Consider the following 16,683-nt stretch of genomic DNA (forward strand, 5'->3'; position numbering starts at 1 on the left):
TGTTTGAGACACTCAATAGTTGTTCCATTCTGTAGAGCAGTGAATATCTTACAATTTAAAAAAAAAAAAAAACAAACAAAAAACCACAAAGCAATGAAACACTAAGACTTTTTTTGCAAGATCAAAATAGTAAATGGGAATTTGAAAGACTAATTAGAGTAACAGGTTTTCACTTTTTTTATTATTCGTTGCATTTTTTATTCTGTATTTTAGTCTACTGTATTGTAGAAAGTCTGCTGCCTGCTAAATGCAATGTTTAAAATTCCCTAAGATGGTAAGGGATAAGCTACAAATATGGACTATCAGGCAAGCCCTGGAGATTTAGTTAATCTGACCTAGATGTTCTTTTGATGATTGAGACCTGCAGTATGTGAAAACACTTCTCAATTTCAAAATGAAACACAAGGATATCTGTTGTATAACTCAGCTGTCCTTGTAGTGACAGACGCATCAATCATTTCTGAACAGGAAAGGATTTACTATAAAAAGTTTGTAGCTTGGGAGCTGTTGAGTTCATTGGCATTCGGATCAGCAATGATATTGGAAGTTGTAAGTGAATTCAGCATTTGAATTTTACCATGTCCTAAAGAGGATTAGCTACAAATGCAGGCAACATACTTTTTTTCTTTTTCATTTTCAAGAGCCTGTTGTGTAAGATGTTAATTCTTGACTTAGTTTCAGCATATTTTATGTGGAACTGCTTGGTGGCTCTTAAAAAAGCACTGAACAGGTACCTATAAACATAAATAACTCTGGGGAAAAAAACTAATCGGGCAGAAAAAGCAAATACCTGGAAAGCAGAACTGTGTTTAATGTGTACCGTTTTTTAATACTTGAGAAGCCACTGTTTTTCTCTAACCTCATATGTTGAAACTATTTTTATAGAACAGTTAAATACATAAAGAAGATGGCCCATACTGAAAACCGGGGGGATTAGCGTTCTGTTTTCTAAAAACTTACAATGATTGCATAAAATGGTAAAAAAAATCTGTAGCCCTGAAATGAAAGCAGAGTCGTCTCTGTAAATGATCCTTGAGCTAAACAAGAGAGTATAAAGAAATTTAAGTACTCTGTGGGAGGGAAGGGTAAGAGTTGAAAATGATGGATGCTTCATACACAGGGGTTTTTTTGCGTCATTTTTTAAGATATGTTGGACATAAGTACTGGCATACCTGTAACATGTTTCCTTAAGAACTTTGAATTTTCCTATGTTTATTTAATAATTTATTGTAGTGGAGGAACTGGTATTTTGATTATAGCCTGTGGTGCTGAGAAGGCACAGTGTGGTAGTCTATACCAGATTGAGTTTCCAAGGATTGATACCTTTTTGAGAATGTGTATTCTGAAGATGTAGTCTTCTTGAAACAACAAAGGAGTTGTTTTCAAAAGCAAAGGCTCATCAAACTTGGGAAAATTAATAACAAAGAGCTATGGCTTGTTAGCTATTATACATCAGTTCCTCCGTGTACACACGCTTAAGAGTAAGCCTTTGCTCTGTTCTGGGTCAGGAATTGCCTTACAGTTAGTATGCCTGGCAATACATGGCATCTGCATTGGCAGCATGTTAAAGTTGTAACAGGTATTGCTTGTAAATTCCTCTTTTTCTTACTTGAGCAAGAGAAGTCTCAGTAGTGTAAAACCAATAGTTTTTCAGATGTGAGAAAATGGCTAATGTTAGCAGGGAAGGGGTACCAAATGGTGATGTTGCAGTTGAGAGGCAGGGTTTTCTAGTTACTAAGATGTTGTAGTGGTGTTGGGTACCAACATTTGATTGTGAAGACGGTTTGGAAACATTTGGTGTAGTTCTTTACCGTGAGTAATTCAAATGATTATAAGAATAATACTCTATTACTGTGGTGATAGAAATTATTTAATGTTTCAGTTGATCTGAATGTATTTTAAATCAGCTCCCTTGACAGCATTCAACCAAAAAGGAAAAAGTCTTGATTCAAGTGACTGCAGTTTTCAAGTCTCTTATAAATGCAACTGAACTTGATTATTTATGAGCTTGTAGTCTCATTCAGGTTCAAAAACCAAACAAAAACTATAAACTTTTATTATGAGTACGTGTATTATGTTTACTGTTCCTTAGAATGTTCTATGTGGAGTCATGTGTTTCTTCTTGTGGAAATGTTTTACAGACTCCTGGCTTGAGAGCACACTCTGGAAGGCTGCAGTGGTTTGTGAAAAAGTGTATATCAAATAATCAGGTATATGACTCGTATGATGTCTTCTATGTAACTGTCATTATATTCCAAGAAAAATTGTTTTGAAATATTTCATTGCTTGATTTTTATGTTTGTGAAAGGATGTGTGACAGGCTGATGAGGTGAACTTAATGCTCTGTGTAAATGCTGGTGTGTACTTAAACAGAAATATTATTTTAGCTGAATGCACACTGCATGTAAGTGCACATATATAGAAAAATGATTGTTTGGCTGAGGTATAACTATGTTGTTCTTTCTTTTTAAAGATGGAGACTTTGGAACACTTGGTAGAATTAACTCAAAATCTATTTGAATGTGATAGAGATGAGATGTACTACTACTTGCTTCAGCTGTGCGGTGAGTGGGCTTGTGATCTTTTTCATGTTTTAACCTTTTTTCTTTTGTGATTGGAGATAGGAGGTAACCCCGAATTGGAGAGGAGTTTTATCCTGATACATCTCAGTAAAAATACAGTTTTATCCTGTAGACCTCAACACTTACATAGAACTTACGTAGTACAAATCTTCCAATCCATGCTATTGTCCTGTGTCCTAATTTGAAAGTTTACTCTGTTTTGGTTTTTAATATGCTTAAAGAAGAAAAACTGCTCCTTTGTTATATCTTCATAACTGATAAAGATCTGGAGTCTCCTGTAATTGGATCTGGTTCTGAAAGGTCCATTTTTTTAAAAATCTACCAATTTTTCACCAGCCAGAACCTAAATTTTGCATCATTTATAGGAATGTAACAGTTATTAAAATTGAGGATTCATTTCTATGCTACAGGCTTAGTGTAGGATGTATGTATAGTGTTTTTCATTTCCTCCTGTATTTTTCAGTCTGTGCTGGTTTTGTTGTTCAAATACAGTTGTATCATACTGTATTGTACGTAGTAAAAATTTTTGAAACTTCAGTTCTAGTTATTGTAGAGTCTTGAAAAAATATTTTGTGTTAAGATCGAATATGGAGTACTAAATAGTAAATTGGAATATAAAAATAGCATTACAGAGATTGCTATGTACTTCGGTAATGTGTATATATATTAATGAACCAAATTACAGCAATTTGATATATTTGGTCACGGGAAAACTTTCATTTGAATTTGAAGTAAATTTAGGCTGATCCTCATGAATATTTTTAGTTGACTAGAACTAGCAATGTTTTAATGCAAAATAAAACACTATTTGAACTGTCTTTTCATATGGTAATGATGGAGGCTTCTTCCCCATTGCACTTATCACAAGCAGAAGAGAAGAGCACTTCCACAAAAAAAATGACCAGAGACCCCTTGAGAACTTTGGCTTTTATTTCTTGAACAGCCTCAGAAAACTTCAGAACTAAACTGTAGCATTACCCAGTTTTGGCTTTGCACATACTGGTTCACCATCAAAAAATCAAGTAGGCCTGGAAAGCAATCTTTTCTCAACAGAGAGGGAGCCTTCCTGTTTCTCCAGTCATCCTGTTCACCTCTGGCAGTGACTAAGTCTGACAGTGTACCTGCTAGGAAGAGAATCTAAGAAGATAAAATTTGTCAAATTCTGTCATGCAAAATCTTCAGTCTTCTTTCAAAAGACAAAACCAATTCCATCTATTCAAAGAAGTGGAAAACATTTGTGGGTTTCTGTACCATAAAAGACAAAAACCATGCACGCTCCTGCTTTCAACCATTTTAGGTTATCTGTCCAAGCTGCCCTGTGCACAAATACAGTTGTCATTATGCACCTAAGCCATAAATTCAGATCTATTTTAAGCATATACAAAAAAAAAAAAATCTACTATCTAGTCTGAGCTGTGATCAAAAATGTTGAAAACGATGCATTTGGTTTTGCAGAATCACAGAGTAACTTACGCTGGAGGGAGCCTCGGGAGCTGTAGGCCTACCCCTTTCCCTAGCTAGGACAGCTTCAAAGTTAGGTCAGATCATGGCCTTCTCTAATGAAGTTTTCAGTGCCTCCTAGGGTGGAAATCAAACAGCCTATTCCAGGGTTTGATCATCTTCAGATGCTCCATTACTGCCACTTAGAACTATCACCTTCCGTCCTTTGCTGTGCACTTCCAAGGAGAGACTGACTCCCTCTTCTCTGTAACTGTCAGGTAACTGAAGACAGCGATTAGATCCCCTGTTAGCCTGCTTTTCTCCAGGCTGCCCAAAACTCATCTTCTTTGCCTTCCTTTTGGACTCCATCTGCTCCAGCCCCTTGTCCATCTTTATGGCTGAACTTGCTCCAGTTGCCAGCATCTCTTTTATAGTTATGGAGCCCAAAACTGGATGCAGTCCTCTAGATGTGGCCTCACAAGTGTCAAACATAGGGACAAACACATGAAAAAGCGTTAAGACAGTCTATCCTACTCTGTTAACTGCCGTAATAATCTGCTTTAAAATGTTATGTGCAGTATTTAGTCCTTAAAACTAGCCATTTCATTTGACTTGGGGTAGTCACCAAGTTTGCTGCCTCTTCTAAAAAGCTGAAGTGATGCCAGAACCTTTTTAAAAGTGGGCTCGGATCTTGAACCGGCCTGGTTAGGTATCCATGTGTTTTCCTAAACCCATGCTGCTCCTGGAGAGAAGAGAACGTTACACTGTAACATTTCAGTATTGCATTGCGATATTGTTTGCAGAGCAGTATATACTGCATTGAAGCACCAACTTTATAACTATTCTAGAGAATATCCAAGCATGTCATGCTACTTCCATGTGTCTGCTCCAGCTTTTTCTTTTGTTATGACTCACTCCAGTGGAGCCTGAGCTACGGAACAGCTGAAGTTCCTTAACTGAACCGCGGAAGAATAGCTGAAGAGCTGCTGTTACAGGCTGAGATACTGCCATGTGAATGGTTCATTCCATCATCCGCTTCCTGATGCTGCCTTCTTGCCTTGCATCTCTTCATTTCTGGGATTCTGAATTAAGCCATGGAACAGACAGATACAGCTAGCAGATATTGGTCTTAGGTAGCTGTGAATAGGACCTACAACCAGAAGTCAATGTTGTTCTGGTGGCTTGTGATAGAGACGCAGGAAACCACCTGCTGTATGTAGTAAAATAGTAATTAACTGTCTTCTTTCATGAAGTCCAGCTTTCTATGTGTTTGTGGTTTTGTACAATGGTACATATATAAATTGCTATTCTTGTTGAAATTTTTTGAATTTGTTGAATTTTTCTGTGAATTTGGTAGCAATTTATAAAGTTTTTTCTCTTTCAGAAAACTTAACCTTTTACAGTTTTCAGATACGCGTTTTTTCTTAGCAAAGTGAGAGCCCGAAGGCCTTGAACACTTTGACTTTTGAAAGTGGTAAATTTCTGAGATTTAGGTGCTCTAACTTAGTAGCAACATAACCAGAGGATTTCATTTCAAGAATTTCAGAACAGAACTTAGAAGTGATACCTTAGGGTTTTAATGTTTTGTAATAATTTAGAAATTTTTGTAATTGTTTTTACGATTAACAATCAAGAATATTAGAACTAATGAGCTAGGAGGAACACTTCTGCAGTATTTTTGAGTTGCTTTCTCATTGATTTGAAAATTCAGACGATCCTTTTGAGTTTTTATATGTTTGAATCTTGTGATGTCCTCTGTGTATTAAAAGTAGTTTAGAAATTTTCAAGTTGATGATCATATGAAGCTGAAGTACATGATCAGTTGATGAATTATTTTCCAAAGATACCTTTTTTGAATCATTTTAAGTATGTATGTATATTTTTGACTGTGTTTTTATCTGAACATTTGAATCTTGTTTTAGAGAACAACAGTGACTGGAGAAAGGCTGAAGCTATTTGGACTAAAATTCAAGAAGAAAATGTTGTTCCTCGTGAGAAAACACTAGCCTTACTGGCTGATATACTTCAGAAGAATGGTCAGGTTGTTCCATTTGAGGTACCTAAGGTAACTGGAGTGTTAAGATTCCTAGCTAACAATACTTTTGAAAATATTTCTTTCCATTGAAAAATGTCAACAGCATGACAGTAACTTAAATAAGTTTGTTTGTTTTAAAGGTTAGACATGAAGATACCAGAAGTTTAAGTGCTTCTAATGTGGAAGAAAGAAAAATAAGGATGCTTTGTGGGAAAAAAAATGCAGAAGGTAAACTGAAACTCACTGGTTCTTTCCACCTTCAGCATTAATTTTAAGGTTTCAATTAACTACAGAGCAGCAAAAGATGCTTGGTGCTGCATTTTGTTGGTTTGCCACTATGTTAGGAAAGGTACATGATAATTTTACCTGCCACTATTTTGTTTCAGAAGCTAATATGAGAAGGATATGCTAAAATATTTAAAATGTCATTGGAAATATTGACTTTTGAAAGTATATTTGAAAGTCAGGCTAGAGTGAAGTTGTCAATTTTAAAATTAACGGAAGTATTACTGGTCTGTAGTTCACTTTATACTATTGGGCTAACATCATGTTCTAGGCTTTCAAATGTGTCCATTAAACACCAGAAGCTAAATTTATATAAAGGGTCGATGCTAAAAATACCATTTTTATGGTTACAGAAAATCTAGCTGCTTGGTCACAAGTTTTATGGTGTGAGACATGAGAAGTGCAGTGAGAAGAAAGATTAATATCAGCTGAAATAGCTGAGACGTTTATGGGAAGGCAATTACCTATTAAAAGAAGTTGTTCAGAGATGTTTGTATTTGCCCCTGCTGTTGAAGTCTTAGTAATATAATCAGATATGGTTCCAAAGTTTACTTCAGGTACCTTATTTAAGCTATAGATTCAGCAAAGAAATTAATTATATAAGAGTAATGAGATGAGGCTATGTTATGGAGATAATCATTGCTCTCTTCGTATCTGGCTTTTATCTGTTAGTCTGTTTTCTATTTGGATGTTGCAAAGCTATTTATTTCTATTTGAAGGGAAGATTCAATGTGTTGTGTAGTGTCTTTAGCTTCTTTACAGCTAAGATTAGTTGTGCATGTTCGTCTGTTGAGTTTTCAAACTTTTCCTCCTATTGTTCCTGTCCCAAAGAAAAACACAAACTATAAACAAAAGATCAAAATCTGTGTCCCCACAGCTCACTGTTTCCAAACCCCTGTGCCTGTGGGTACCACCTCACAAATTAAATGGCCTTATTGAGAGATAGCTTCAGATCAATTCTGCTACAAAAAATGAATAGCTCTTCTGTGCAAACTTCTCTGCCTCAGATAAAACCAGAATTAACTTATGCACGGGTATTTGCCTTTGTATATAGAAAGGAGGAGTGTGCTTCAGTGCAGTTCATTTGATTTAGACTGTGTTTAAATCATTGGAAATCCATTCCTATCCATCTCATCCCAAAGCAGGGTTACGGAGTCAGAACTAGTATTACTGGGCCTTTCAAGGGCCAGTCCATGTTTAGCATTTGCCAAGGTACCGAACATTTGAATATTCTGGAAATCGTATTTTCTTCATCTATCTATGACAAATAACTAGGTATCTCACTTGAAAGCAGATCAGAAAACAGAAGTGAATAGGTTTAATAAACTTAATTTTGCTGAATGAGAAAGATTTATAACTAGAAGGTAACTAGTCATTTTCTTCTCTGGCTGTTATCAGTATATTTTACAGCTTAGACATACAGATTTTTAAGCTTTGAGTTTTTAAAACAAGAATCCGTCAGTCATTCACACAGTTAACTTCTGCTGTTAGTGAAATGACCCAATAGAGTTATTCAGTCACAGGAGGACTGATTAGAAGTCTAAAGTGGAGTCTGGATATTCCATGTATATGGAGTGCAATCTCCTGTTATGTATAGGAATTTAATAGTTGTGTATTATAACAGACATAAAGTTAATGTTTTCAGGAAGTTCTTCATGCTGGTAAATTTTGGGAATCAAAAGAAAATGAGAGGCACAGAAATAGTTTTCACTGAAAACCAGGCAAAATTAATGGAGTGCCTTTTATAACATTATTCCTAGAAAAGTGTCCTGTGCCTTGGGTATCATAAATGATCAAATGGAGAGCAGGAGGAAACTAAATATGCCTTGGACCTTGTAGGGAGACTAGTTTAAAACAAAAATATAAAATGTGACTACTAACAGTCTATGATGACGTTTGATATTGAATTTATCAGTAAATTATTCCTGTGTATTCTGTTATTTAAAGGTGCAGTATTTGAGAGGAGAAGGTCTAGAGCTATTGAGAATTAAGGGAAGACAGACATGTTGAGAAACAGTTCCTTTCTTGTTGGGAAACAGTGCTCTTTGTCTTAAAAAAAAACCTATAAAAACTAAATTGTTGCTTATATGTAACAGTATAATGTAATTTTGGTGTGAATGTAATAGGGCAGAATATAACTCTTTATCAACATCAGCTTTTTGATAGGAAAAAGATTAACTTAATCTAGTTATGTAACTAATTTCATGAACTTACCAGCTCTGACATGGAGGTGTTATGAAAATCTGTTCTCTGAAGTGCTTGATTTATGCAAAGTCATATTTTCATTTTTATCTTGGTTCCTCAGTGTGAAAACTTGACTCTAGGGGATCATGTTACACATATCCCAAACGGTTGCAATTGCTAAAACAAATTTGACTGTCTTGAGAACTGAGACTTTCTTGGCAAGTTGTCACTTCTCTAACAAATCTTTCTGCTTGAAATAGCAATTCAATATGATTTTGAAACCAAGAACTTTCTCTTTTGAATGCTAATATACTTTAGTAATTTTAGATGCTATCTGAAGAAGTAATAAGCTGATAATACCTGATCAGGCGTGTGTCTTAATTCAAGGCTTATCTAGGTGTACTTCAAACATGCTACTTGTACTGATGCAAAATAAAGTTAAGAAAATAATCTGAATGGAATAATCATTCTGAGGTCAGAATACATAACAAAACGTCCTAGAACAGGAAAACAAAATTTATACCAAGACATTTAGTTCTTTATTAAACTAGTCATTACAAAAAAGATGTCTTGTATTTTGTGGACTGTGATAATTGATGGTAATATATACTTGACATCATGTCCAGTGGTGACAAGGTCTATTTCTGTACCCAACCAATGGAGAGCAGTATTCAAACACAGAGTGAAATCCCAATTCAGCCTGAAAACAGCAGAGCTTTTGTAGGAGTCTCCAAACATAAGGAGATTTTATTTTAAAAAGTAAAATTGAAACAGGCTTTCACGAGCAGAAAGAACAAACCTATCACCTCTCAGCTATGTTTTTGTTAAGAAAATAATTAGTTATACTTGTAATAGATTATACCAGTGAAAGAGTTTTTGCTATTGTTGAATGTGATTGCTAGTCTACGAGTGCCTCAGATTTCAGAAAAGTGGAAGAAAAAATGTCTTTCCCGCTGAATTTAAGTGTGAACACTATGAATGCTGGTGTTCAGCATCTGAGTAAGCAAGAAAGTTCAGCACATTGCAACAGGCGAAGCTTTAGCCTCAGACCTATAAGTAAAGGTGGTGAAGACTTTCCTGTGTCATCCTGTTGTTGTTTTATTGGTAGTCTGGTTGACAATGCCATCACTATTGTTATGTCAGACATCAGTCATGTTCACTCTCCATCTCTCGTGTGTGTCTCTGTCTCTCTTGTATGCATATAATTCCTATACACGGAAGTGGTTTTACTTTTTACTGTGTTATTTTTATCCTTCATCTCTGTTCATATATATATTTAATGTAGCTCCAAGCATGCAAAGTAGATTATGGATGGCAATGTTAATTCTAATTATGAACTCAGTAAGAGTTTGTGTGTTGTAAGTAATAAACTTTATGCTAGTCATTTCTGTGCCTACGTTTCAGAAGATTTTTGTGTATGTTCTTCGGTTGAAGAAGTTTAAGATTCAGAGCAAAAAGCACGCCAACAGTTTTGGTTTGGGGAATGCCAGCTTAAATTTCTGCAGCACACTGTACTAAGTGCTAGTAGTGTGATGTTTCTTAGGACACTAAGACTCAAATGAATTGTCTTCATCTTTACTTTCAAGCATAAGAAAGAACTTAATGCTTAGCTGTGAAATTTGTAGTGATAGTCCATGTATTTCAGAAACGTTTTAAAGGTTATTGTGGCTATGATTTGAATTAACAAAGGGATTATTTTTTGAGTTTCATTAAAAGAAACATGCAATCACAGTTTAGATGTAAGAGATCATTTATGGTTCTTAACACAGCTTTCTAGCATATGTTACAGCCTGGGTGGCAGTCTTAGCTGCATGTTTATAGTTGCATAATCTTGTTTCAGAAAAATTCATGACTGAAAACTGTGCTTATCATTTTTTCTCCCCCTTTTTGGTAACATCTTTTCATACACTGACAGTTATTGTGAATGCATGAAATAAAACTGTTAATCAGTCAAACAAATGCAGCGTAGTTTACTTGTTAAATATCTGTATATTTGTAAATTGTATGTTTTGTATAAATCTTGTCGTAGCCAAATAATTTGATCTCCCCATATTGGAATCACCTCCTATATTATTTGTTAAACGCTGTTGTGATCACGCACCAGACACTGTAACTATATACCCCAGAATTAGGTGTTGCTTTAAAAATCCTGAGTCTTCCCCTTCTAACCAGCTGTGTTGATATTTAAGCAACAGCCACATATAGAAAAACAGCAGCAGCAAACTTTTTATTCTGTGGAGGTATGTGTCATTTGATTGTTGTATACAAGCAGTTTTGAACAAGCTGTGACCAACAGCTTTGGGCTCAAAGATGTAAGTAGAGGATAAACAGATTTAAGACAGACCTTTTCAATGAATAGATGACTTCTACGATCAACGTTGTCTCAATATGACATTTCTTTTTGCCTTTTTTTCTCTTTCAGAGGCCTACAATATTTTCCTGAAAATGCAAGGGAAGAGTGAGCTTCATTATCGTTCTTATGTTGCCCTTATAAGAGCGTTGTTAACACAGAATTGTCTTGAAGAAGCCATCAATGTCAAACGCATGTAAGGCTTTTCTGTGTTTGGGGGATTTTAGTTGCTTAGCGAGAGCTGTTTTTAAATAATTTCTGGAACATTTTCAGGTAAGTCCTTAGGGGGAAAGAAGGTCATGACTGCTAATTAGGAGTGATGGTAAGAAATACACTGGTGGTTCATAGAGTGTTGTGCCATGTATTAAAAAGATACTAGAGTGACTAATCACTCATTTCAGCTAACAGTATCAACAAATGTACTTGGCATCAGAACGAAAAGTCTACCCTTCTGGCAGTCTGCCTTTTCCTCTTCAGAGCGATATCCAAACAGACAGGATTCCTTCACTTAACTGCCCGTGAGCCTTCCCCTCCATGCCCATCCCTGCTGCTGTCCTCCCCTACCCACGCTCCCTGGCAGCTGGCTGCCTGCCAAATGCAAAATGGTACGTTTGACTGTGATGCCAGTGGCTAGGAGATGACCGTAAACCTTAGATCCAACTCTTACACTTCTGAAATAAATCCAACCTGCTGTCATGCATTATTAGAATCACCAGAATCGAAATAACCTTTAGTGAGTTGTATGGTACACCACTTGCTTTAATTATTGCCTGTAATGTGCCTTCTGGTCAGATTATAGGCTTCAAAGTAAAAGTGTTACTACTCATCAATGTAGAGGTAAGAAGAACAAAAATTTAAGTAATTTAAGTCTTTTAGTTTCTTCAGCTAAAACAAGAACAGTGGTTGTCATCACGTGTGTTCTCTGACTGAATACAGTGAATTTGAAAGTGCCTGTAGGTAACTTGCATGATGGGTAGGACACTATAAAAATCTAATCATTTTTAGAGTCAACTTAGTTTTTTGATGTCCAGGAACAGTGTAGTGCAAGATGTGTATTATTTTCATGTTTTCTTTAAAAGTGTTTAGACTGAGGAAATCTGTCTTTCATTGAAGAAGTAAATGAGATTTGCATTCACAAGAACAAATAAAGTTTTTTAAAATAGACCTCAGTAACTGGGCTTTATGATAAGAAATGTTTGTGCTTGATGGATATATGGCTTATATCAAAGAAAAACATTTTATCAAATTAAGCTCCCTGAAATGGAAGTAATTGATGAATCTTTGTGAATAGAAGATAGAAAGGACATATTTTAAAAGTACAAAGAATGTTGATAAAATTTAGGTAGCTCATTAAACATTTGCAGAAAATATTTATGTATCGTAAGGGGTATTGAAAGATTATTCAGGAAAGAAGTTTGAAACTTTCTATTGAATATTTGCACATTCATTGACTGCTTCCCTGCTCCACAGCTCAAACACACTTGTAAGGAAGGAGCACAAAATATTGCATGTTACCAGCAGTAATTTGTAGATTGGAAAAGCAGAAGGAAGGTGATGACTTGTTCCTAGTATTTCGATGATTTAGAATTCCCACTTTAGATAAGTGGTTTAGTATGTAAATCCAAAATGCAGGAAAAAAATGTACAAAAAATTTTAAAGACAAAAAGACTTGGAAATGTGTTTTAAAAGACTAAGCCTCTGAAGCTTGAGATATTTAGGAAAAAAGAAAATAGGGTTTAGTAAGAGGATCTGTTCTTGGTCACAGGTCAAAGCCAACCATCATAATAACCCCTGTACTTTTCAGAACTCTCATACCCCATCTTGTAGCATAGAAATGCCAAATAATGACGTTCTAAGGAGCCTGCAACAGCTCACTGTTGCATAAAGACAGAAAATGCTTTATATTGGCAGTGTTCATGGTGTTGATCTGTGTATCTTTTTTCTAGTAACAAAATCATGCTTACATTAAGCATTTTCAAAAGTCAGTAAGTTTTAAATTATTCACTGAAATAAAGTAATTGTGTGCATACACATGCTTGAGGAATAGCAAATCTGTGTGTTTCGCACACATTTCTGCATGCTTGACAATTTTTCCAACCTCATATTACAAAGAGATTACTCCTACAAAGCCTAAATGTGTGCAGTGGCCTGAAACTTGTGCAACTCCTAGTATTCTCATAAAATACAGGAAAGCTACCATCATTTATATAAGCTAACATTTTTCTTTTTACTCGTCTTGAAGCCAAATTTGAAATGTAAATGATATTTAGAGAGCCTTAGTATGAGTATTAGCATAGGCGACAAAATAAGTAATTTTCTTATTTAAAAACATCGGGTAACTTTATAACTTCTCTCCTGTTATCAGAACTGAGAAACTTTGATGAGAAAGTGATGTGGTAGAAGGAAATTGCACTCCTACTTTACATTTGAAAAAATACCCTAAACAACCCAGAAGGTTACCGATCTGCTGGTCAACCCAAGTCTAGTTGCTTTGACATTCTGGCACTGTTTTGAGGAATATTTACTGCATTTAGTCCAAGAAGTTTTAAATAGAAATTTAGGAGTATTGGAATGATGGATTAGTTCTGTAATAGTAGCTAACATCTATTTAATCACACTAAAGATTGGAAGATTGGAGAAAGTAAATCCTTTGTTATATGTAATTTACAGTCTCATGCATGAATTGTTGACTTAAGGGCTTTGACAGATGGGACAAAGGGGGAGAAAAAAAAAAAGGCGGAACTGAGCAGTGGGTGCTTAGGCAGGGATTAAGAGGATTGGTTGGGAGAGTAAGAAAATCCCGAGTCCAGTGACTGCATTTGTGAGCCTGGGAGGCTGAAAGTGACTGAGAGGATAGTCATATTGTGTGCGATGTGAAGGATTTTCTTGGGATTGAGGAGAATAATTTAGCAATGACCCTGCTTACCTCCCAATCCGCTCAGCCTCTAAGTTCAAGTAGGTAGGCTGCTCAGTTGTTTGCCACAAGATGATCAGTGAGGTTTATCTTGATTGCTGATATGGTAAATGGCAATGCCCCCCTTTTCTGTGTAGGGATTTTGTAATCTAGAAATGAACATTTGTAAAGTTATCCTTATATATTGAAAATGTGGCTATGTGTCATTTAGGAACAGTAACATTTTGCAGTATAAGATCAATGGGATTGCTGGTTAGTCTCTCTTGACTAATTTTCAGAGTGTTAGAAAAGCTTCAGCAGTGTTATTAAAGTAAGGATTCTCTTTGCTATAGATACGTGACATTTTATATTACAGGAGATAAAGAATTGATAAGTGAAATGCAATTTTAATATGGCTAAGGCAGCAAACGTAGTATGTTCACTTTAAAACCTGTATACATCTAGATGACAGAAATTTGGAAATTAATCAACCAAATGATATGGTGTTAGTTCATAATATGCTTTAGTTTATGTTTAAAATATACAGTGCTGAAAATAAATGTTTCATTTTTATTGCTGAAAGAATAGTTTTACATTTTATAATTATGGTGACTATTGAAAAAAGAAGAAAAAGTATCCAGCTTAGGATACAACAGAACAATGCAGGGCATGCAGTTATTTTAGTCATCTAATATGTCAGCATTCAAGAATCTGAACCGATTGTTTAAAAAAAATCTTGTACTTTGTTTCTTTTGTTGCTCACTTCCAACTTTGTCATCTGTCAGAATGCAAAAAAAAATTATCCTTCTATAACCATTGACAGGATAACACAAAAGCTGTCTCCAGGTCGATATTTTGCAGCAATATTTTTAACATACGAACAGTAGTTTTTATAATTTCACCTTGGTGCTCAACCATTTATTATCGTATCAGAAGCATGTCAGTAATTCCTTTCTAAATGTCTGCTTCTTTTAGTGCTGAGACCCACATCAAGGGCTTCACACTGAACAGTGCTGCCAGCAGCCTCCTCATCATATCGCAAGTTAGGCGGGATTATTTGAAAGGTATGTCACAATGCTTGACCTTTACGTCACATTAATGCCTCTGCAGATTTTTCTTGTAACGCCCTTCGAATACTTGGATAAAGGAGTCCATTTAGCAAATTACCTGCTTATCAAGAGCCTTTTGTGGTAGCTGAGAGACGTAAATTACTGTACATGCATTTATAATACAGCTTGAATATGAATGTACTTGTCATTTGACCACTTAGTCCAGTTTCCATTCCATTTAACACAAGATGGGTTTTCTTAAGATGAATCACAGCTCTTCAGACATGCAAAATTTGTGCTCCAGAACGAGAGAAAGTACAGGCTTTCAAGTGCGTTAAAATTCACAGCACAAGTCATTTTGCTTTGGAAATTAACATACTTTAGAGCATCTGAAACAATTCCCAGCAGTTGTTTCTTGCATATTGTGTTGGTTGTGTGAGATACCAGATGAGTTAAATTGACTGTTAAATGTGCATGATTGTGCACAAAATGATTATAATATTGATTTAAAAACTTAATCAAATACTTTTTAGTAGTTCTCAATATCAACAGGAACAAAATATTCAGTTGGATTTTCTTTCGCACGTAATAATGATGATAGAAAAGAAAATGGTGGCTGAAGACTGCGTAAGGGTACCCAACAAGATGGTGGATAAAGTTTGCAGTTGTGTTATTTTAGTTCTAGGCATTGGTCGTTTTGCAGCCAAGAGTCGAGCTCCACAGCATTATGTTTTACTGATTTAGTTATTCTGTAGAACACTTGTGAGAGAGGAAAACTCTGCAAGCAGAGTTTTACGTGCAGTGCTGGGTCTTTTATCCCTGTGCAAACGTAAGAACAGTGTTGATACATGTTTTCATCAGTACCTTTAAGTGATAAAGCAGCTACATATGAAGAAAAATGCGTTACACTGAATTAGGTTTTTACTTTCATACCAGAAAATCCGTTGTTGATTCTGCCATCACTTTAATTCTATTTCGTTCCATTGTGTGTAGCTGTATAGCCCACGCCCATGTAACATCAGATATGTTAAAATAATCTAAGACAAGCATTCAGATGCATCTTCTCACTTGTACTTTTCCTGCCGCTAATATACTTGTCTTTTTTTCAAATTCCTTCCCCATTCAATCTCCAGTCTGACGTCATTGCCAACTGTTGTCAACTAAAGTATTTGTGGTGAACGCAATTGCTTCTCTTGCTCTTGGCAAGTCTTAAGTTTTTGCAGCTTTCAAGTCCTTCACCTGACTTTCCTGTCTGATTTTATTCTAATAAAACATCTGCTATTTCTTCTCCAGTGTGCCACGAAGTTCTGTCAGTTCTTCTTAAATACTGCACACCAAAAATCTTCCTTTCTACACAACATCACTGATGTTTCTGTATTCTGCCAAGCTCTTGTGCTAACTATTATCTTTTTAGCTAGCATACTAAATTCTCTGCCGCCTCAACCCTCTCCCTTGCTGTACTCTAACAATGTTTCTTTTTGCACAATACAAAGTTTCTCAAGAAGTCTGTGGAATTACGTGGATTTGCAAAATTATGTTTTCCTTAGTCTTATGCATTGAACAAACTTTACTTTGGTAAGTTAATTGAATAGACAGACTTGATTCTTGTTTCTCTTTAATTTGAATTGAATTGAAGAGTGCTGCTTCTCTTTTTGTAAGTGAAGCCTTGAAAATGCAAGCTGTTAAATATTTCAGCGATACTGGTTAGTTTCTGAGGCTCATAGATTTACCCAAAAAATTTTTGGGCACAGTCTTTTTGTAATCTTTGGTGATGAGCTCCATTTGACCTGCATCCTGTGAAGGGTTTCACTTATGTAAAACTTGCTTGCTTTATCACTTCCTCATGTAGTTCACCATCATTCTTT

At 35.6% G+C, this 16,683-nt stretch overlaps 1 protein-coding gene across 2 annotated transcripts in view; it reads left to right on the plus strand.

Annotated features, from left to right (window-relative positions):
- The window catches only part of LRPPRC (leucine rich pentatricopeptide repeat containing), an 80,758-nt gene that overhangs the window by 49,982 nt on the left and 14,093 nt on the right, over window positions 1–16,683 (plus strand). Inside the window, exons 25-30 of one of the 2 annotated variants that reach the window (XM_009979205.2) lie at window positions 2,142–2,210; window positions 2,474–2,564; window positions 5,945–6,087; window positions 6,198–6,285; window positions 10,949–11,072; window positions 14,745–14,833. In XM_009979205.2, coding sequence (XP_009977507.2) covers window positions 2,142–2,210; window positions 2,474–2,564; window positions 5,945–6,087; window positions 6,198–6,285; window positions 10,949–11,072; window positions 14,745–14,833 — 604 coding nt within the window. The remainder of the gene's footprint in view (window positions 1–2,141; window positions 2,211–2,473; window positions 2,565–5,944; window positions 6,088–6,197; window positions 6,286–10,948; window positions 11,073–14,744; window positions 14,834–16,683) is intronic. The other variant, XM_086628820.1, reaches the window with a different exon arrangement.

The sequence above is a fragment of the Tauraco erythrolophus genome, chromosome 2 (genome assembly GCF_009769465.1).
Source record: "Tauraco erythrolophus isolate bTauEry1 chromosome 2, bTauEry1.pri, whole genome shotgun sequence".
In the NCBI taxonomy this organism is placed as follows: Eukaryota; Metazoa; Chordata; class Aves; order Musophagiformes; family Musophagidae; genus Tauraco; species Tauraco erythrolophus.